Below are 24,176 nucleotides of genomic sequence, written 5' to 3'. Positions count from 1 at the left end.
GGGATGTGTAGGTTAGGTGCAAATGTAGAGCAGTAGGGGAATGAATTTGGGTGGGTTACTCTTCAGAAGGTCAATGTGGACTTGTTGGGCTGAAGGGCCTGTTTCCACACTGTAGGAATTCTATGACATCTGCCATGACAGGATTTTAACCCCAGTCCCCTATTTAGCACTTAGTGCAGTGGGCCTCCCTAAAAAGAGACAGCCTGGGGGTTCCTCTGGCTCTTCAGCTGGTGGCATAGACATCCACTTCGGACACAAATTAGTACCCTTAACTTTGGTTTAGCAAAGCAGCAAAGAAAATCCATTGCCTTTCGGTTCTACACCAGAACTGGCCTCTCTCCTCTACCATTGGAACGACACCTTAAAACCAAACACTATTGCTCTAATTTCTTCCGATGAAAAATCAAGATTTAATATTACCATGTTGAAACAAAACATGACTCGCTTACAATTTTGCCAACATTTATCTGCGAAGTGCTAAAGCTCAAGTTCAATTGGGAATGTCTTGAGAATTCCAGAATTTGGATTTTATCATTACAAAGATGGTGCAGTGTTTGCAAAGGTATGTGCACCTATATTCCAGTTTGTGATTGGTTAAGATAGCGGAGGTTAGGAGGTGGAATGGCTGGGCATCTGGTAATCACAGGGTTTCAAGGGCCTGGCAAATAACATCGCAGGGTGTGCAGTCTTGTTGGTGTGGTTTTGGAAGTGTTGTTGGAGGGAGTTAGGAGATCAGAGGCAGTGCTGGGGGTAAGGGAGATGATAGAGAGGAGAACCAGAAGGCTGGAATTAGGAGTAAGGCCAGGAATCCTGGAGCCAGAAGTTATGGTGATTCAGGACAGTATCAATTGTTTTTCTGTTCCTAACTGTTTAGCTTTGGTCTTCTCCCAAGATATAAGTCAATGTTGTAAGAGGCAGCAGAAACAGATTTTCATTTTGCTAATGGCCTAAAGCTTTCTTCTGATATGGAAAAAGGATGCACTTCTCATTTGAAATTCACTAAAATGGTGTTTGGTAAAGGCCACACCAGAGGTGAGCACACAGTATGCAGAAATTCTCACTCCCACTGTTGGATTCACAGTTCTGATGACACTGATTTCTAGCCCTTAATGTGTTTAAATAATTTCCTCATTGACTGATGCTCATTATGTAAGTGACAACACTCAACATTATTGTGAAATTTTGAAGAGTAAAGAAAATTAAAAAGTTAATCTAATGAAAGGCAGCTCAGTGTTGATCATACTGGTTTACCTTGATATTTCTGAATGAGTAACTAATACCTGGCTTCCTACATGGCTTTTACCTAGATAATAGAATTCTCACTAAATGCTGTGGTGAACATCATGTCCATCCTACTCCATCTGAAAACTATCCAACTGTGACTGATGTGTTTTTGATACTTGCATAGGTCTATATGCAAGCCTCTCTATGCTCAGCATTGCTGTAGACCTGCATGACAACCTGAAATGTGGGTACTATTTACCGGCTAGTCAGAGTCAGCCTACTTGCCAATTATTGAATGAACAAGGACAGCTTGATTATCAATGGTTCTTTATCCTTGGATATGATGGGAATGGGGTGGGAGTGGAGAACTAGTGCCATTTCAGTGTTTACATTGTACAGCAACTTAATGGGATAGGTCATAGAAAAATAAGCAGAGATCTGGTGTTTCAGATTGACACTGTCTTTGTTTGACTAGTTACATTCACTTTGTACCAATCCATCATTTGTGATGGATCAGAAAACTAACCCTACTGTTGTCATATTGCTCTGGTACAAAGTATGGGGTGATAGTGTTTAAAAGAGGGAAAGGGTAGGTTGAAAAGGAACAATCAAACAATCAGTCAACACAGTATATTTGCCCTGTGTTTCAAGAATGGCTCTGAATTCATACTCCTCTACTCCATCCATGTCTTCAAATCTGAAGATGGGATTTTCTCCTTCCTGCAGGAGACAGGAAAGCTAGAAAGAAGGGCAAATAATTGGGTGAGTTATCCCACAAGAAATACTGGCCCCTTTCTTGCCACCTCAACCATTAGGTTCTGGGCATGATAGACAACCTTCTGACCTGTCATAAAAGCTGACCACTGAAGTTCCTCAACCTGCCAGCAGCCCGATTACCATGCAGGCATGGAAAGTGGTTGGTTTGCCAACAGCCCTGTCTGTCTGTTTGACTGGGGTTGGGAGGGGGCTCTATTTGCCCTAATCTGGAGGCAATTAAGGATAGGGATGGTGAGCAGGGGATAAGGGGGTGGGGTGGGTCGGACCATTGGCGGCTGCTGAAAACCACTGTCTTTCACTTGCCTCCCACTTCCTGATTCCTTCCTCCCCATGGACACCACCTCCCTCCACCCACAGTAACCTAATACTTTCAAACACTGATGACTTGATAGTCTTCAGTGATGATGTCAAGGACCCAGAAGCTGCCGGCCTCTGATTGGCCAGGTCCCTCAGGCAGACTTTTTTTCTTGTTTTTATTCTCCCCTCACTACCGCCTAACAGCCAAAGTGCTTATTTTTCCCCAGCACCCATGTTGTGTGTGTGCACATGTAGGACACAGTGAAGAACCAACATGTGCATAAATATTGAGATTCCACCACCAGGAAGAAATTAAATAGCCGAGTGGCCAGTGACAAGCAATGCCCTTCACATCAAAGGGCAATGCTGTGTGATCAAACAGTGAAGGGAATGGCAGGGATTAAATCATCAGGCAGGCTCTTGATTGGACAAGAAGCTTTCCCATTGATACTTTAAGTAAGTAAGTAATCAGAAGTAGGGGGTTAGTTAGCCCTGAAGTTGCTCACCCAGGTAGATGGTGCCCAGAGCACTATATCTCAATCACAAATTTTGAAAATTAATATCTCACAACTGCTGAAGGGTTTGAAATTGCTCCCATGCCCCTGATCTGACTTTTTCTGCTATATTGTTCCACAAGTTGGTAGTGCAAAGATGGTGGAAATGTGAATAATGCTCCCTACATGTGGATCATAAATCCCTGTGTCAAATATTTGTTCCATATGTCACATCAAAGTTTTGTCCATTTGTCAAACTTGTGTCCTATGCCATTGGAAAGAATTTCTCCTTATTAACCATATCAAATTCACTCAGAGTTAGAATAGCAGTGTTAAATTTCCCCTTAAATGTCTCTATTCTCGGATAACTTGCAGAATGTACACCATTGCTGTCACCATACAGAAACAGCACGACATATTGTGGGAGACTGAGACAAGTGAAATTTGGATCCCATGCCAATGAGAATTAATACATCCTAAAGATGTACTCTATGTACAAAAACATACAGTCAGAGTCATAGAGATGTACAGCATGGAAACAGACCGTTCGGTCCAACCCGTCCATGCCGGCCAGATATCCCAACCCAATCTAGTCCCACCTGCCAGTACCCGGCCCATATCCCTCCAAACCCTTCCTATTCATATACCCATCCAAATGCCTTCTAAATGTTGCAATTGTACCAGCCTCCACCACTTCCTCTGGCAGCTCATTCCATACACATACCACCCTCTGTGTGTAAAGGTTGCCTCTTAGGTCTCTTTTATATCTTTCCCCTCTCACCCTAAACTTATGCCCTCTAATTCTCGACTCCTTGACTCCAGGGATAAGACTTTGCCTATTTATCCTATCCATGCCCCTCATAATTTTGTAAATCTCTATAAGGTCACCCCTCAGACGTTCCAGGGAAAACAGCCCCAGCCTGTTCAGCCTCACTCTATAGTTCAGATCCTCCAACCCTGGCAACATCCTTGTAAATCGTTTCTGAACCCTTTCAAGTTTCACAACATCTTTCCAATAGGAAGGAGACAAGAATTGCACGCAATATTCCAACAGAGGTCTAACCAATGTCTTGTACAGCCGCAACATGACCTCCCAACTGCTGTACTCAATACTCTGACCAATAAAGGAAAGCATACCAAACAGCTTCTTCACTATCCTGTCTACCCACATGGTTGAACTGAACTTCATGAGAACCTATCAGTTCCAATATCCTGTGGTTTGACATAATTTCATATCACTGATGATGCAAGTTTTTAGAATCTAGCTATTAACTGTAGCTATTGACCCCATAATTCTATAATTGTCATCGAGAATTCCAGCAGAGAATTCTGACAAAACCTACCAATAAAGTGGTGAGAACAAGAAACTCACTACCACAGTGAATGGTTAAGGTGAATCGTTCAGCAATGCATTTACCTTGTAGAGATGCCTTCATTCCACATTTCGATAAGTGAGAAGTGAATGAAGGGTTACAAGACTTTATTTATGAGTAGATAGAAGAAAACTAGACTGCAGCAACAGTTGGGATGAACAGCCTGTTTCTCTGTGTATATTCCTTGTAATCCTTCACTAAAGTTAAGAGGATGAACAGTAAAATCCTCACCGAAATGCAGTCCCATAACGCCAAGCTGTCTCTAGGCTGATACTGTTTTGACTGTTTCTTTCCAAATTGAGGCAAGGAGAAAGCATCTACACAATGGAACAATTAATTGGACTTTGTCCAAATTCATTAAAATATAGTCTGATAAGGTTTGAACAGTGCATTATGATCTTGACACTGTGCAATGTGTCAGGTATTGCATTGTTGTCCTCTCATGGTACGGTTCTAAATCTACAGATTACTTCTTTTTGTAAAAATTTAAGATAACAGTTACTTACTGCATTTAAAGTTGTGGCCATGCGGCAATGTGCTGGGTTTTCACATGATCACTGATTCAGCACACTGTGGTACAAGAGGCACTGTTAGTCCTGTCACACATTATTCCATTGAGTCCTCATAAAGTATTCCATTCCAGGACTGTGCCTTATAAAAATTCTCTTTTGTTCTTAGCTTTTGTAAAGTCCATCTCTTGTTGTTGTCCTTTTTAAAAACAGTGGACTGAAATATGAGAAAGAAGTGTTTTGAAACCCAGGCATTTTTAAGAATGGTTCTGAAAATTAAGAATTTGTTTTCTATTGTGGGTTCCAGCAATGTGCTGACAAAATGGAATTGAGGGATTTGTTTAAACAACAGAGGCTGCCTTTTTGTGCACTCAGGACCAATTAACAGTGACAAAGATCCTCTGCCAACAAGGAGATTGCTTATCAGGTGGCTGGACACCTTGGTCTTTGAGCAAGATAGAGAGAAGCTAGTTAGATCAGAAGAGAAACGAGCAGATCTGCAACAGCCCCAAAAATTGTCTGTCAGTTTTTCAGCAATAAACCACTTTAATCCTAAAGACAATGAAAGAAAACCAGTTGGAACAAGGTAGATTGAGGAGAAACCTTCAGATCAGCAAGAACCAATGCAACAAATCTTGGGAATAACGACCACAGAATTTGTTTCCTCTCTTTTCCGTTCAACTGTATGCTTTTTGTTCCCCTGTTTATGTTTGTCTCTCTGGGTATGTGTAAAGGGATTTTTATCAGGGGTTTTAGAATTTTAATTTGCAGTTTACTCCATATAGTTTATTTAGAAACATAGAGTCATACAGTATGGAGACATGCTCTTTGGCCCAACTCATCCAAGTAAACCAGACTAGTCCCATTTGCCTGCATTTGGCCCATATCCCCCTAAACCTTTCCTCTCCTAGAATAGAGTCACAGTAATTAGAACCTAATGACCTGTAATAAATAGTGATCGTTGTTAAGTACAGAAACCTGGTCAATGCATTCTATCAGTCTGAAAATGAGATATTTTGGGGATTTTGTGTGTTATTTTTCAAAACATAATTAGCTTTTCTGCATCTAGAAATAATAAGGTTTGATTTCCAGCAGGCTACCCTAACAAATTATAACATTTAACAGTCAACAGTTCATAATCCAGGATCCTACTCCATATGGTGCCTCTACATCACACGTTTAGAGCACTTCAAGTCTGTAGCTTACCATAGTCTTCCCAAGGGCAATTAGGGATGAGCATTAAACGCTAGATTTCCCAGGGATTTTCACATCTTATAAAGAAATAATAAGATTCTTCTGTTCTCTATATTGGTCCTGTGGCAAACTCCCCTCTATTCAGTTTTACTAACAGTGTGAAGCACCTCAGTCCTATTCACTTCCTGTAATTCTTGACCCCCAGATATAACTTTACAACTCCAAAACTCACAGAGAATCCAACCGTAAAACCAAAGTTTCATTCAATTCTCTTGGCTCTCTTATCAGGCTTTGTGATCATTTTGTTTCATTTTTCACTCTGTTTCATTTTTCTCCAGGCATGTGTTGCTGTTTCGAACATGGGTTAACAGTTTTGGGAATTGTAATGAGGCTAATTGTACATCTTTTACTGGGAAAAATGCATGTTAATCAGAAACTAATTTCAAGGGTCAAATCAATTTGAAACCCTATCACAGAATAAAGTTGTCCAACCAGAATTCAATTTAGATAAAGGATGGAAGGGTTTGATCTTGTTTCAAAAGGTCCAGCAAATCTGAATGAATTATTTACTCTATGAAAGATATTGTTAAAAAATTAACATAAATAATTACCAAATATATGCATATTCTTTGCTCTTCAATGTCACTTGGCATACACTAAGTGGACTGGAGGAGGAGTGCAAACATAATGTGGTGCTGAGATGAAGGACATATCCCAGGTCAATACTTAATACAGAAACTATTACATATTAAATGACTGAAGAAATTTAAAGGCATATTATCAACACAAAAGCACTTCTCCTTTATGTAATGCAGTCTGATTGCTCTCTGATTTATTAAACTTTTCATTATTTGTAGATATAAAACAATTGCTCTTTTAAAAGCAACTTGTGTGGATTGTTAGTAAGTAAATTATAATGATAATGGTACAGCTGCTATCCAAAATCCAGCTCTATTTAGAAGCTGTGGTGAAAATAATACAAATAAAGATAATTTTATTATTACAGTCTCTGGCAACTTTATGGAGGTGGTAGGTGGAATTTTTCATCAAGTTGGAATTAATTGTAAATTTATTTTAATTTTCTCAAAATCCATTTGGTAAGGAAATCTTGTGTTCTTATTTGATCTGGCTTATACATGACTCCAGACTCAGTGCAATATGATTGACTCATAAGTGTCCCCTGAAATGGTCTCTCAAGCCAATCAGTTCTTAGGCAATTAGGGATGGGCAACTAATATTGACCTTGCCAGTGGACCCCCAAATCCCATAAATGGAATGAAAATAAAGTTTGCTGCTGTTATTTCCCTAGGAAGAGGGGGAAAAATAGATACATTGGATCCAATCAGCTCCAATCACAACCAAACCTGGAGTTCCATTGACAATGATCATGAAATAGTATCAAGCTGCAAATTACCGAAACAACCGAGTTAAAATAATCTCAAACAGCCTTTCAAACATCGCACCAAGATGACTATTTAGCCTCTAGATGAAGTACTGCAGATTTGGAAAGTCTGCAGTAGCACTGCTGCTTCACAGCGCCTGAGACCAGGGTTCAATTCCCATCTCAGGCGACTGACTGTGTGGAGTTTGCACATTCTCCCTGTGTCTGCGTGGGTTTCCTCCGGGTGCTCCGGTTTCCTCCCACAATCCAAAGATGTGCAGGTCAGGTGAATTGACCATGTTAAATTGCCCATAGTGTTAGGTAATGGGTAAATATAGGGGTATGGGTGGGTTGCGCTTCGGCGGGTCGGTGTGGACTTGTTGGGCCGAAGGGCCTGTTTCCACACTGTAATGTAATGTAAAAAAAAAATGGATAAGCTGCTTTATTCCTAATTGTATGAAGATAATACTCTATTGACTCCACTATGTAATGATCCAAAATGAACAAGGAAGTTGGGCTTCCTAGTCATTTTAGTTATGCCTTCAACCCATTGTCAGTGTTTAACAACCAGAGAATTTCAACTTAGCTGCTGCTCGTGAAGGTGGGCAATTGGGTTATTTCTATCCCTCACCTCACTTCTGCTGACTCTAATTAACAGAACATTTCAGTATAAGTGCCAACTTGTTGACGAGGGAAACTCAAATGCAAGGATACTGTCAATGTGTGTTACTGTCATGAGATCATGGAGCATTGCTGAATCCTGATGGCAGGATGTTCACATTTACATTCAGTACCTGAATACGGAGTCTGGAGTCATGTATAGGCCAGACCAGGTAACAACATCAGATTCCAGTCCCTAAAGGACATTCATGAACTAGATGGGTTTTTATGACAAACATGGGGCAGGACCTTATTGGGTGTTAGAAGGTCTTGCCTGCTGACTCGAGAACTGGAGAGAGACCAGCACTTTTTCCTTTTGGAAATGCCCACCAAATGACAAGCCAATCAGACAGTGGTAAGGAATCATTTTTCTGCACAGTGTCCCTGAATACTCAGTGGCCATATACTCCTTGATCCTTCATCCACACAACTCAGTATCAGTAAAATACCAGCCTTACTACTATGCTTGCTCTTAGACCAGCCAAGACCCAAGGTCCAACCTGCAACACTCTACTTTGGAACAGCTAAGACTTGCATGCTTCTCCCAGGGTGCTTTGCATGCAGGGGCAGCTCATTTTAACAGTTAGCTGAAAGCTGCCAGCCCCTGTCTGCTCACCTTGCTTTCGTAGTTCTCATTGACTATAGCACTGATTTACAGACTGGACGTGACACATCACTTTCATAGCACAAAGTCTTTGTGCTCAGTCACCTGCTTCCAGCCTCTGTAGTTTAGCTTATTTCTTAGCGTAGAGAGAGAGAAGGCAGTTTGTGATGGTGGGGAGTCTTTCAATGTCATATTTTCCAGTCAGAGACTTTGAACATGGTGCCCTGCCACATCAGCATCACCGCTGTAACAAGTGCCAGTAGCTTATGCAGCTTATGCAGCAAAAACGTTGCATTTACTTCAAGCAAGTGTGAAAGTCGAAATGGAACAGTCGTTTAGTGTGGTGAAGGGGGAGAACAATCAGTCATTATTTTGACAATGGTTCAGGGGTAGGTTGTGGTCAGTTCAGGCTGTCCTGCTAAGTCAGTTCTGTGGTGGGTCACAGTCAGTCATTGGAGATTGGTCAATAATGATCAGAGTGCTTATTCATTGCAGAACTGAGGTAAGTAAGTAGGAAACCTGCTGTGAAGTCAGAAAGTTGAGTGTAATTTTCTTTCGCTTTGTCAAATGCCACCATTAGGTGCTGAAATGTAATGTCCTGTATTTTTCAATACAGTAATCACCATGGAGATATGCCCTGCAGAGGTAAGTTGACCTTTACATTAACCAGGATTTCCACTGGGTAAAGTACCAAAATGCATTTAAAATGGTAAAAGAAAGAACTTCCTTTGTTGTCATGTTTTTGTGCTCTGTTGTAATTGGATCAGCAGATCTAGCCATTTAGTATAAAAACCACACTTCTGAAACAATACATAATGTTCTCTGCTTATTCCCCATCCATTGATTAATAGACACTCTGCTTTGACCTGGAGATAGATATCTGAAAGTATTTGTTATGATGGAAGTTTATTTATAAACCTGATAATGCTAAAGGATTAGAACCTTTTCTCTGTCTCTTGGGTTTTTTGGTCCAGTGTCAATGATAAAACGTTTGAATTCAGGATTTACTTATATTGTTAGAAATTTAACAGCTTTCCGGTGATTTAAAGTTCACTCCTCTTGTTTTTACATGGCTCCTGTAGGTGCATAGTGCTCATTAGGAGAGTTGCAATGAAGAACACATTAGGAGGCACAAAGCAGGCATAGGATGGCATCAGGGTATGTGAGATGGCTTGAGGGTGGGTGAGAGGAGTGAGGATAAAGTTTAGGGAATCTTTATACGATTTTGGAAGCTGACTTGCTGTGTTGGAGAACACAGGAGACTTTCCACCCATTCCGTCTCCACACTCAGACTCTTCAAGTACTCTACTGCAGCTCACAAAATGTATTGTAAATTGTACCCTTGTGAAAAGACAAAAATCCTTCATAAAATCACACTTTTGTGTGCATTTGTGACCCATGAAAGTGCACAGCTTGGGTATTCCTCAGCAAAGAGGAAGCTTTTTCCCATAGTGTGCAAAGATTTGAAATGATGCTAGAAGACAGAGGGTGGTGGTGGAGGTTGTTTTTCAGACTAGAGGTCTGAGACCAGTGGAGTGCCACAAGGATCGGTGCTGGGTCCTTTACTTTTGTCATTTACATAAATGATTTGGATTCAGGCATAAGAGGTACAGTTAGTAAGTTTACAAATGACACCAAAATTGGAGGTGTTGCGGACAGCGAAGGGGGTTACCTCAGATTACAACAGAATCTTGACCAGATGGGCCAATGGGCTGAGAAGTGGCAGATGGAGTTTAATTCAGATAATTGCGAGGTGCTGCATTTTGGGAAAGCAAATCTTAGCAGGACTTATACACTTAATGGTAAGGTCCTAGATAGTGTAGCTGAACAAAAAGACCTTGGAGTGCAGGTTCATAGCTCCTTGAAAGTGGAGTCGCAGGTAGATAGGATAGTGAAGAAGGCGTTTGATATGCTTTCTTTTATTGGTCAGAGTACTGAGTACAGGGGTTGGGAAGTCATGTTGCGGCTGTATAGGACATTGGTTAGGCCACTGTTGGAATATTGCGTGCAATTCTGGTCTCCTTCCTGTTGGAAAGATGTTGTGAAACTTGAAAGGGTTCAGGAAAAATTTACAGGGATGTTGCCAGGGTTGGAGGATTTGAGCTATAGGAAGAGGCTGAACAGGCTGGGGCTGTTTTCCCTGGAGCATTGGAGGCTGAGGGGTGACTTTGTATACGTTTACAAAATTATGAGGGGCATGGATAGGGTAAATAGGCAAAGTCTTTTCCCTAGTGTCAGGGAGTTGAGAACTAGAGGGCATAGGTTTAGGGTGAGAGGGGAAAGATATAAAAGAGACTACAGAGGCTGGTACAGGTATGGAATGAGCTGCCAGAGGATGTGGTGGAGGCTGGTACAATTACAACATTTAAGAGGCATTTGGATGGGTATATGAATAGGAAGGGTTTGGAGGGATATGGGCCGGGTGCTGACAGGTGTGAATAGATTGGGTTGGGATATCTGGTCGGCATGGATGGGTTGGACCAAAGGGTCTGTTTCCATACTGTACATCTCTATGACTCTATGACTCTATGACTCTATTTACAAGTCACTGGTTCAGCCACAGATTGCACTGTTTTGTGGTTAATTCTGGCATCACACTTTAGGAAATGTATCAAGGACATAAAAACGATATAGCCGAAAATTTACAATGGGACTAGGGATGTAATATTTCAGTATTATTTTAACTCCACAAAACAAGGCCTGTTATTTCCTGAAGAAGGGCTTATGCCTGAAACGTCGATTCTCCTGCTCCTCGGATGCTGCCTGGCCTGCTATGTTTTTCCAGCAACACACTTTTCAACCCTGGTCTCCAGCATCTGCAGTCCTCACTTTCTCCTGTTATTTCCTCTTCCCCTTTTAATTTTTAAAAACAGTTTCATAGAATTACAGAAAGATGCAGTATAGTTGGAGGCTATTTGTCAGTTCTTCCAATGAGCCATTCAATCAGTTCACTTCAGTTCTTTCCTCATATCTTGCAGAGTTTGAGGTCTTTCTCTTAAATAAGAGAAACTTATGGTGCAAATTGTTAGAAGCCATGAACAGTTTTGATAAAGTAAATGAAGAGAAATTGTTTTCAGTGGCAGAAAGGTCAATAATCAGAGGAGAACGATTTAATGTAACTGGCAAAACAGCAAGAGTTAATATGAGGGAAAAATATTGTCCAGTTACCTGTAATAATGTGGAATGCACTGCCTGAAAGGGATTTTGAAAAAGATTCAATCCTAATTTTCAAAAGTGAATTGAATAAATACTTGAAGTGGTTGAATATTTGCAGGGGTGTGCAGATAAAAACTTGAAGTGGAAACATTTGCAGGAGTGTGAGGTTAGAACAGACAAGTCAAACTAATTGGACAGCTCTTTCAAAGAGATAGCATATAACCTCCTGATATGCTGCATCATTCAGTGAAACTGTCTTCATCATATTTACGAAAAAAATGGAACAAATCATGGTTAAAGTTTTACTTTAAGTTTCACTGAACTTGCCACATTCAGAAATTATGGTAAAGAATCTATCTGCCAAGCTTGTAAAAAATAGGCTGGTTGGAATATCATCATCCAATCACCTAAAGTACCTTAAGGACCAGTGCATATGAGGGGGGCATAAATGGGTAAACTGTGCTGCGAATGTACCTGATAGTTTAAGATCAGTTCTATTGCAGCACGCTCAATACTTAATACATGGAAGTGATGAAGGACTTGGAATGCCAGTCACTGGGATCTGCCCGAAGCATGAGCCATAGGAGGCAAACAATTATCGCAAGCATATAGCCACCAGGAGAAATATTTAAATATCTACAGCAAACCTTCAAACATATTATGCCCTATTATATGCTTCATAGATTCCACACTCTTCCCTAAACATCTCTACCACTCAACCTCCCTCATCTGCTAGACAGCAGAGTTGTTGCTTGTTGCTCCCTAACACAAATACAATTTGTGAACTAACTGATGGTGCATAGGGTCAGCAAGCAGCATTTAAACATGCTACAGCCATTAGACATTCTTTGATGCTAAAGGATGATATTAGGAGGTTGTTTAAGTGCACTAGGTATTTTTCCAGGCTCATTGTAATGTGCTGATTTCATTGTTGAGGGTAACAGATCTTGTATCATTGACTCACAATTATGTTCACAAAGTGGACAATTGTTTACTTGACCAGCAGTCTTATATGCCTCTTTTCAAGACATAAACAGGCTAGTAAAGATAATTGAAAGAAAACCACTAAAATGATAGCATAAAAGGGGTTTGAATTAGTTGGACTGGTCTATTCAGCTCTGAAAATAACCAACAAAGACATATTATTCACCTGACTTAATGCTGCACAAAATTCATTACTCTGCAAGAATTGAGTTGCTGTGTATGATGCCTGCATATACTTTGTTAAATTTTCAGTATTTTCATATAGATCTTGCAGCTCATTCCAGCTTCAAGCTCAATCTTTGTACTATTTGTACTGATATACATTATGAAACACAATTATATGGGAATAAATTGTAGATGGTGCAAGTGTCCTTCAACAAACACTCTAGAGATCCCCATTTCTAAAATATATTGGGAATACAGAAGTCTCACTCCAATATCAGGCTAATCAAAGTCATAAAACTATAACAGTTTGATGGTGGATTTTTCTTCTGAATGTTGGGGCATGATACATTGTCAAGTTTAATTGCTCATTGTGATATTACTGATTGGTTCTAAACATTAGATGGGAGCTGCCCAGATTTCCCATTACCACTTTAGCGGGAGTTCAATAAAAAGCATGAGACAAAAACTTAAATAGCCCCATTTGCAGTATTTACTCTATAGCTCACGGATTCTGCCAAACTCCAACCTACATTACAATAGGAGATCAACATAATCCTCACAGAAGATTAGGCTCAATAAATTCTGCCAGGCATCCCTTGTTCACATAGTACAGATGATGGAGGCTAAGTCAAAGTTGAATATCTTTCTCATCTCTGAAATAGGGAGGATGGCTAAACATTACAGTATCTACCTGCAAATAAAACAAACTTTCTTTTATGCTTTTCAAGTGTCTCAATACACTTCACAGCCTATGAGCTATGTTTCACAGTGTGATATCTGTATCAATGAAGGCAGACTTTATTGAGAAAAAGGAAATACAAACAGTGAATTAGATAAATAAGAAAATAATTCCCAAGGTATTCTGAGTTCATTGTTGTGCAGAGTAGACCATGCATCATTGACTCATATCGACAAAGGAGACAATTGTTTACTTGATAAGCAGTCTTAATATACCCCTTGTCAAGTGACAAACAGGCTAGTAATAATGGTTGAACGAAAATCTTTGAAATGAGAGGAGTGTAAAGAGTCAGGGAAAACCACCCCTCAATTTACTGTAGGTATGGTCTCCCCATTAACCTATATAGCTGTAGCAAGCTGTGTTTTAATACATCACATTTGCATAAATTATTTGCTGTATCTGCATGCTAGCTTTTTGTGATTCATGTATGAAGCCACCCAGATCCCTTTGCATTATAGGACTCTGCATTTAAACAATATTTCACTTTTCTCATCTTCTTGCCAATATGGGCAATTTCAAATTTTCCTACATTACACTCAAGCTGCTAAATATTTGCCCACTTATTTTACAGCCTGGGTGTTTGCTCCTGTGGTAAGGGTCAGAGAGGGGTACATTTTCGAACTGACCATTTTGAGAGAAAAAAGCAGTGAGCGTGTCAGGCTCACTGCCCCTGGAACCAGTTCAAAGGCAATCACTGAGGCTGGTTAAAAGACTAGCCTCATAGAATTCCTATAGTGTGGAAACAGGCCAATTGGCCCTGTAAGTCTACACCGATTGTCCGAAGAGTAACCCACCTAGACCCATTCCCCTACATTTACCGCTAACTAATGCACCTAACCCACACATCCCTGAACACTATGTGCAATTTTAGCATGGCCAGTTCACCTGCACTGCACATCTTTGGATGGTGAGAGAAAACCAGAGCAAACCCATGCAGACACGGGGAGAATGTGCAAACTCCACACTCGAATCCGGGTCTATGGTACTGTGAGGCAACAGTGCTAACCACTGAGCCACCATGCTGTGTGACTTTCTTGCCAGCTGCAATGTATCCCTCCCACTTCCTCACACACTTCTAGTGCTCATTCATGTCAACCTATGCACCCATCCCAATGGCCTCTCAAACCCTTCATGCCAACTCTGTTCCTCTACTCACCATTGATGGTCCCTCACACTCTTCATGCCAGTCTATAACTTTCCACTTATTTCCATGGTCCTCATCTCAGTACTCTGCCAACTTTGTGTCAACTTATGTCAGTAGAATGAACACCCCACACATCCTCATGAGTCTTTACATTCACTTTACTAACTGAACATTTCTATTTGGACTCATTACCCCCTACCCCCACCACAATAACCTTTGCCAATGCATTCTCCATGCCATCTCATTCAGTACCCACAATAGGCAAACCTCAATACATAATATTCTAAATATCTATTAAACATTTGAGAGAAATTCTATTCTATTATTTAAAAACTTTCTAGTCCTTATTTTTTATGAAATTAAACATTTGTATACATTGCTCCAAATTAACAGCTAATTCCTCGATAATTTCTCTAAACTTTTAATCAAACTGAATTTATAGCACCCCACTATGATAATGATGAACTGTGGTAGTAGTCAAGCAGTAATAATGCTATAATGATAACCCATGATATTCAACAAACAACTATCGAAACTGCAAATATTTTTCTTTTAATTCAAAGATCAGCATGCTGTATTTTAAGTGTAAGGGATTTAAATAATATGACAGCTTGACAATTCCAGAGATCTTATGTACCATTTATGTCCACTCTAAAAACAAAGTAAGTCACACACTGCTGGATAAAGACCTGTTTCATTAAAAATTAGAGTCAATTTGAACTCAGCCCTGAATTGAAATGGCTCTCCTAGGTTTGGGTCTCTCCCAGGTCCTGTTCCCATTTCTGACAGATTCTATTTTCACTACCTTTCCACTACTTGCTAAAGGATGATCAGTTATAAATTGTAGGCTTGAATTCTGGTATTGGGGCCTCAGTGTTATTTCACATAAAGTGCACAGTCTCTGTTATCACATGAAAATTCTGCCCAACCTTTCCATATCTGTTTGCAGACCCATTGTATCCTCCTCACAACTAGCTTCCTGCTTTGTGCCACCAGCAAATTTTGCTACAATACATTGATTTTGTCTAAGAATTATTATAGATTGTAAAGAATTGAAGCCGCAGTACTGATCCCTGTGGTACACCATTAGTTACATGCACCAAACTTAAAAATGACCCAAACGTTCTGACTGTTTGTTTGTTAGCTAGACAATCATCTGTCAATGCTAATAATATTATACCTAAAATCATGAACCCTTGTGTAGTGCTGTCTTACTAACTCATTTTGGAAATCCAAACACAAATAATCTTTTTTCTTCTGCTTTATCTGTTCTGCTACTTATATCTGTGCCATGGAAGCTCTCATATCTCTATCAATATGCAGGCCTAACATCTAACCTAAAAATAACCATTTAAACACTCCCACAATCCTGAACCTGTTGTCAGCCTCGCCCTGTATTGAGGTTTGAACACAATAGCTCAACTCAGATGTGTGAGTGCAACCATTGATTTCTCAGAAGGCAGCTGTAAATTGAAAATCTGTAACCCATTAACATCAGCTACAGTTCCCAGCCCCAGATTTTCATGGAATCAGAATGACTCTGGAGATATTTAAAAAGGGTGAATGAGACTCAGTTCTAGGATTGTGTACACTCAAACTGTGTCCAAATCAATATAATCATCGGCTCAGGCAGGCATACTATTTCAACAGCTAACATGAATTGTTGTCTTTGCTTGATTGACATAATCAAATAGTTATAAGTTGTTCGATCTGTGACAGAATTTCTTAATGTCTCAGTTTTTAATTTGGATAAGATTAAGGGGCACACAGTGCATTGTTATTGATACATTAACAGTGTGTCTGATTGCCATTTTTATAGTGTTCTATGAACAGCAGCTTTATTTTGAAAAGAAAATTTGTGAACTTTTCTTTCAGCAATTTCTGTTCTTTAATTGTGCACATAATGTGTGAATGAGAAGGAGGTGATGAGTTGGTATGGAGAGTATAGGGGGCATGGGGTGGCTTGGGGCATATGGTGGTGTTGAATTGGCACAGAGAATATAAATAAGTATGGCATGCTTGGATAGCATGAGTGGAGACAAAAGTATAATGAACAAGAGATGTTGGGCAAGGCAATGGGCTCTAAAGGGTGAGGGCTACATACATAAAGATCACCAGAGAAGGTACAGACTCCCAGAGACGTGTGGTAACCATTCTAACCAACCTGTCACTGCCCAAATCAACCTGCTGCACCTGAAAACACTTTGCCTTCGGGATTAACAGGTTCAAGTCCATCTCGTAATCCCCTCACTACAAATGTTGTGTATAGTTTTTTACCAATACATGTCTGGCAAAATGTAAAATTCCCTAATGGGCTTGGTCGTCAAGATCTCAGCTCTTAGTTTTGATCCAGAACATTCTGGATATTGAAGCTCCTCGGTCCAGACTTGTGACTGTTCACATCAGTCACATTTCCTGAGTTCTTGTTCCCCTTTAACAGAAGAAGATCAATAATGAGACTGATGCCTTGGACAAACATCACAGAAGAGCCCACAACATCTGCAGATACTGTTTTCCATCCACCACCAATGTGCTTTGATGTATTAATCAACAAATAACAGTACAGATAATAAGCACTATTCTTTCAAGGAATACCTCAGGTTCAAATTAATAAAGCCTGATTTCACACAATGATCCCTAATCTGAGATGCTTGAGCTGATTTATTCTCACCCAACATCTGAACAGTAGCCTCTTGAGGTACACTCACAGAAACTGACAATCGGTTATCATAAACCAGCCAAAGTTTTTGGTCCTCCGTGTGACTTTGGAATCTCAAGTCACTTGCTGTCTAAAGTAATCTTCTATAGGACAAATTGCAGCTGAGGGGGAGAATCTGGAAATCATCCAGGGAGAGAAAGTTTGAAATCCACTCACATTCAAAATGTGCACGCTATCTTCCCTTAGCAGAACTATCGAACCCACATATCTTCAAGTACTTATGATTAGAAACATAAGTAGGAAAACATAAGAACTAGCCCCTCATTAGTTGTAGGTTCTTCTCTAATGGAATGACAATTAGCAATGTTCCTCAGAAGAGATTTATTTGTTAATAGAGTACAGTAAATTACACGTTTTTCATTTTTAGTATTAAGCTAAAAGAGCACACATTCCATCCACAATTGAAACCAAATGAACTGTGGAAGCTATAAATCAGAAACAAAAGCAGAAATTGCTGGTAAAGCTCAGCGGTTCTGGCAGCAGCTGTGGAAAGGTATCAGATTTATATTTTAGGTCAGAACTGAGGAAGGGTGACTGGACCCGAAATGTTAACTCTGATTTCTGTCCACAGATGCTGCCAGACCTGCTGAGCTCTTCCAGCAATTTCTGCTTTTGTTTCTGATTTACAGCTTCCACAGTTCAGAAAAAGTCAATTGTGGATGGAAACAGAAATTGCTGGAAGAGCTCAGCGGTTCTGGCAGCAGCTGTGGAGAGGTATCAGATTTATATTTTAGGTCAGAACTGAGGAAGGGTGACTGGACCCGAAATTAACTCTGATTTCTGTCCACAGATGCTGCCAGACCTGCTGAGCTTTACCAGCAATTTCTGTTTCCATCCACAATTGACTTGTTCAGCCTCACAAAGCATGTTACATATCTGCAGTGAGTATATTCGAAGAATGTAAAATTAACAATAACTAAAACTAATTAATTCATATTGCAGACTGCTCATAATAAATCAGAAATGAACATTCATAGTATTAATAGATAAATACTTAACACCTTTTGATTCTAATTTTTGTCCAATATTTCAGGGAAGGTATTAATCTATTCTGAATACTAGGTTATCACTTGAATTAGCAGAGATTGTCCATTAGAAGGCACTAAGTATTCATCCACTGATGTCACCAAAGCAAAATTCTCAGTGTTTCATCCTGAATGTATAAAAGGCTATTATCTCATTGACATAAGAAAATCCTAGATTGTTTGATTAACATGCTTAACAATGAAGTTGATTGGGTTTGATCTCAAAGCAAAGATGTGCTGTACCTGAAGACAGGGGGTTTTATCATTCTGATACTGTGGAAATCAATGATGGATTATAATGTTAACTAATATTTTAAGGATCTGCTTTCCCCCAATAGCAGATTTACAAAAATAGGATAGAAGGCTCAGAAGTATTTATTTTACATAAAACCTTTAAACAGGTGAAGGCACAACAACTTTATATAAAATAAGGTTACAATATGAATGAGGAAATAAATCACATAAAATTTTCTGGTTCACCAGGTTATAAATACTTTGTGATCTATTGTTATGTAGAGTCATTATTGTGTCTTCTCACGAGATTACCAAATTGTCTTTCTCTGCACATACTAGAGCAACCAAGTCCTGCAGATTTCCTGTTTGTAAACATATTATTAAAACAATATATTCTGGTTAATATTTAATTAGGAAGGATTCGGGTATATTAAGTAGTCAAATTGAACACGGAGTTGAAGGGTTTTGGTGTTCAACTGCATATGTTAATAAAGGTGACAACAGCAGAAGTAGCAATATTACATTATCCAAAATACAAATGGAGTCTGAGGAAAAATGTGTTTATGTAGTGCCTATGCAGACTTATGGCTATTCCTCCTGGGCTGGAAGAATTCAGGCCCATTGCCTGCATAACCTGCCTGGCTTTCCTCTTTCAAAACTGCTACTCTGTGGTGAGTGTAAATAGTTTTGTGTAGATGAAATACTTGCCCTCAGCTTTTGTATTTGAAGGCAGACAATACACCAATAAATACCTGGAAATGTTTTTGTGCTTGTACGTACTAGTTAGGCCACACCTGGAATATTATATACAGTTTTCAGCACTCCATTATAGGAGATTGTAACATTGATGGAAGTGCTAATTGAGATTCACAGGGATAACGAGTTCAATTTTGAAGAGCTGAAAACCAAGGTCTCTGTTCACTAGTTCAGAAGAGGAAAAGAGTGACTTGATAGATTCTTTAAATTTATCCAGGGTTATGAAGAACTAAGTATTGTTAGGTTCTTTTATTGTTTGGTAAGACAGTAATACAACATTAACACAAATTGGATAGAATGGTGGAAATCTGTCATAAACCATTGCTAAAGCAATTGATATATTATTCTAAAGGGAAATTAGAAAGAGGTAAAAGAAATATTTTAAAAGATATGGGAAGTGACCAAGAAAGTATCATTAGCCTAGATAACTCTTACAGTGGAAAAGACCAGCACTGCCTTGAGAAACAATATGACCCTTTTCTGTGGCTGAGTATTCTGAATTTTTATGCTTGTGACCAACAGGCCATTGGTATCAAGATGAAATTTCACAGAAGGTTGTCTGATACAATGCTAATTCATCCTTGTCAATGGACAATAAGCTTTTCAGTTGAGCAAACCCAAGTCAGATTACAGGCTACATGGGAGAAAAAAAAAATTCTTCATAGTCCATTGTTGGAATAAGGGTGTAAGGACCTGAAATGATTAATGCTGAGGAATGCATGAAGCACCACCCAATGTGATGATATAATGTGGACACAGGCAAAAGAATAACTTTGTAATTCAAACAAGTAAGATCTAACAATGAAGTCTCCTTCATTGTCTGAGTGACAATGTCTATTGTGTCAAAGTAACTAATTCTTGGTTGCTACTTGCAACAAACAACATCATATTTAAGGTAAGTATCTCTTCTCATGAGACTACCACATTATCTTTTTCTGCACATACTAGAGCAACCAGGTCCTGCAGATTTCCTACCAAGAAAGAGAATGTTAGCAGCAACTCTACATGATGTATCTCTCACCATGATGAGCTTTGATGAGGTCCAAACATACAATATTCAGAAACACAATATCTAAAGAGGTTATCCACAAACCTTAATCCCCAGTTCTATGTTTTCTCCACCATAAACGTCCATTCCAGAGTCCAAAAGGCCAATCTCACCAAAGAACAATCTATTCACCACAAATGAACATCCAATCATGGCGGGTGTCCTGAAAAAGATCAAGAGGTATATTATTGCTTGAAAAGGACAGAAAGACCTCTAAAGAAAGTGCAGCCGAACCTAAGAGGTCAGAATATTTCCTAGAGAAGACTGTACTGAAACAAAGAAACGTGGAATCTTCAGAGCAAGTCAGTAATACATTCTGATGAAAGCCAATGCAAACAAATCTTGTTGATTAAATATCAGGAATGAAGAGAAATTCATGGCTCAAATTCAGCAGTGCTTTTGCTATACTATTGCAAGGAGGGTTGGAAAAACAGGGGTGTTGTTGGTAAAGTTTGCAGATGACACAAATATATGTGAGAAGGCAAATCATGAGGACAACACAAAGAGTCTACAAATGGACACGGACAAGTTAAACAAGTGGGTAAAAACGTGCAGTTTGACTATAGTCTGGAAAAGAGTGAGGTTAAGAACTTTAGCAGGAGGAATAGAGGAGCTAAATATTATTTAAATGGAGAAGGTCTGCAGAAAGATGCAGCAGGAAGGATCTGGGATTCCTCATGCATTAATCACAAAAAGCACACAAGGTCAGCAGGTGATAGGGAAGAGAAATGGAATGCTGGGATTTTTTCAAAGGGAATGGAATATAAAAATAAGGAAATTTTGTAAAACAACGCAAGGGATTAATCAAATCACACGTAGAATATTGTGAGGTTTTTAATCCCCTTATCCATGGAAAGATATATTGGCAATGGAAGCAGTCCAGAGAAGGTTCATTCGATTGATCACAGGAATGCATGGATTTTCATAGAAGGAGAGGTTGAGGAGGTTCAGCTAGCGCTCATTAGAGTTTAGAAGAATAAGTGGTGACTTTATTGAAACATGTAAGATTCTTATGGGGCTTGACAGGTTAGTTGCTGAGAATGATTCCACCTTGTGGGAAAGTAAGGTGTCACCCATATAAGGCAGAGATGAGGAAGGTTTCTTTCCTCTAAGAGTGTAGTGAATCTGTAAAGTTCTTTACTGCAAACAGTTCTCAAGGCTGGGTCATTAACTATATCCAAGGCTGACATAGACAGATTTTTAATCAGTAAGGGAATCGAGGGGATGGGGAAAAGGCAGGAAAGTGGAGTTAAGGGTTATCAGATCAACACTAAATAGCAGACCAAACTCAATCGGCCGAATGGTTTACTGTTACTCCTATGTTATATAGTCTTTATGCTCACAAGTCCCATGTTCTATGCCAATTTGAAAATTGTACAACTATAAAGATCTGTTGATTCCTGAGTGACATTCACAGAACTTTTACAGAACAAAAGTAAACCATTTGGCCCATCATAAAGGGGACAGTAGTTATGTTGGAGCTCTGCTGAATTGACAGGAAATGGCTGTGCAAAGCGTAAGCATCAGTGCTGAGACCTTGCTTTCCAATTGTAAACCAATGACTAAAAGTGGAGATACTGAATAAACCAACAAATGAGGAACATTCTGATCAGGTTCAGGGTGATCTAAATGGATTGGAGTGTTGGACCAAAATATTGAAAATTTAATTCACTATAAGTAGTGCAAAGGAATGTGACCTGTGAAGGAAATTTAACACTGGAAGGCGAAACTAAATGTGCTTAGGCTACAGCTCAAGAGAAGATTGTGGATGTGTTAGGAAACAATAACTGAAACGTCTGCATTGCATGATAAGTAAGGCTAAGAGGATATTGAGTGTGTTGAACAGAACTCAAATAATAGAATGTGACGCCAAGCCTAAATAAGATATTTAATCATTCTTGTTGGAATAGTGTGTGTAACACTTGTTGCCATATTATGCAAGTCATGAAACTTTAAAGATGTAGCAAAACGCTGCCCACTTAACTCTTGCTATCCAAGAAAAGGAAACTGTGGAAGGGTTTCAGTGGCTGTATTCAGGATCTTAAAGGCTTTTGACAAGTTTAATCCAGAGATTTTATTCATCTTGAGTCAGTGAGATTGGAAATGGTGTTCTGCTGAGCAGCCTTCCCATAGTCATTGATGTAATATGAAGTATGCTGCTATGGAGAGATAGCTGTCTGAAAGTAGGGAGGAAGTACAATGGAAAGGAGCAAAGCTGCTCTTCACTTCCTCAGCATTCTCCCCTTTCATCTAATTTCTAGCATCATTTTATGGCTCCCCGTGACAAAAATCCTTGCAGTTTTGTCAATGGTAGATTATTTGCTGGGATCTTTCCTGCTGATTCCAACCTAAATACTGAAGAGAATTACTACTGGATGTTTTTGCAATATGCTGAGAGTATAAGTTATGGATTGTCTATGATGCAGATTATTCATTTGTTATCATTGTTCTTGGAAGGAGGTTCAAAAATACTTGCAAAAAAAAAATCAATGGATTTCTGAGGAAGTACTCAAGCTATTTGTGTTTAGCAGCAGGAAGACCAGGGGCTGCTGGGAAGGGAAGTGACTGCTTTAAAAACTTATCTTAAGAATAGGTGGAATGCACACCTGAGCAGGAGCAGACATGGGACAGCTGAGTTAGTGAAGTAATATATTTGGGTGGTTGCGTTACCCGAAACACTACTTAGGTAGTGTCTCCCACCAATCCTTCTCTTCCTCTAACCAAAGAAAAAGCTCTGTGTGCCAGATTGGTAAGGTAACTAGTTTTTGTTTTATTTTTCAATAGTCTCTTTAGAAATTTAGAATAGTGGGAATGGAGGTTAGGGCTGTTGAGTGTTCCTCCTGCAGAATGAGGGAAGTAAGGGTGACCACTAGTCTCCGGGCTGACTTCATCTGCGGGAAGTGCACCCAACTCCAGCTCCTTGAAAACTGCGTTAGGGAACTGGAGCGAGAGCTGAATGAACTTTGGATCATTTGCATGGGGAGGAGTTTACTGAGAGGAGTTACAGGGAGGTAGTCACACCTCAGGTACAAGAAAAATGCAGGTAGGTTATGTCAGAGGACAGAAAGGGAACTGGCAGGCAGTGCAGGGATCCCTGTGGCCATTCCCCTCAGTAATAAGTATACCGTTTTGGATACTATTGGGGGGGAGGATCTTACCGGGGTAAGCCATGAGATATAGGTCTCTGGCACAGAGTTTGTTCCTGTTGCTCAGAAGGGAAGGAGAAGAGGAGCAGAGCATTGGGGACTCCATAGTTAGGGGGACAGATAGGAGGTTCTGTGGGAGTGAGAGAGACTCACGGTTGGTGTGTTGTCTTCCAGGTGCCAGGGTTTGTGATATCTCAGATCGTGATTTCAGGATCCTTGAGGGGGAGAGGGAATAGCCCCAAGTTGTGGTCACATAGGCACTAATGACATAGGTAGGAAAAGCGGTGCAGATTTAAGGCAGAAATTCAGGGAGCTAGGGTGGAAGTTTAGAGTTAGAACAAACAAAGTTGTTATCTCTGGTTTGTTACCTGTGCCACATGCTACCAAGGTGAGGAATGGGGAGAGAGAGGAGTTGAACATGTGGCCACAGGTATAGTGCAAGAGGGAGGGTTTTGAATTCTTGGATAATGTGGGCTTATTCTGGGGTAGGTGGGACCTCTACAAACAGGATGGTCTATGCCTAAACCAGAGGGGTACCAACATTCCC

The 24,176-nt window shown here is 39.8% G+C and overlaps 1 protein-coding gene across 3 annotated transcripts in view; it reads right to left on the bottom strand.

The window, feature by feature from the left end:
• galnt17 (polypeptide N-acetylgalactosaminyltransferase 17) overlaps window positions 1-24,176 on the bottom strand; it is a 409,761-nt gene that overhangs the window by 113,659 nt on the left and 271,926 nt on the right. For all 3 annotated transcript variants that reach the window (XM_043718609.1, XM_043718607.1, XM_043718608.1), the window contains one exon: window positions 20,529-20,646. In XM_043718609.1, the coding sequence (XP_043574544.1) occupies window positions 20,529-20,646 (118 nt within the window). The remainder of the gene's footprint in view (window positions 1-20,528; window positions 20,647-24,176) is intronic.

This window comes from Chiloscyllium plagiosum, chromosome 28 (assembly GCF_004010195.1).
Source record: "Chiloscyllium plagiosum isolate BGI_BamShark_2017 chromosome 28, ASM401019v2, whole genome shotgun sequence".
Classification (NCBI taxonomy): domain Eukaryota; kingdom Metazoa; phylum Chordata; class Chondrichthyes; order Orectolobiformes; family Hemiscylliidae; genus Chiloscyllium; species Chiloscyllium plagiosum.
Note: the sequence above shows the minus strand (reverse complement) of the source record. Positions and strands in the feature narration are given on the sequence as shown.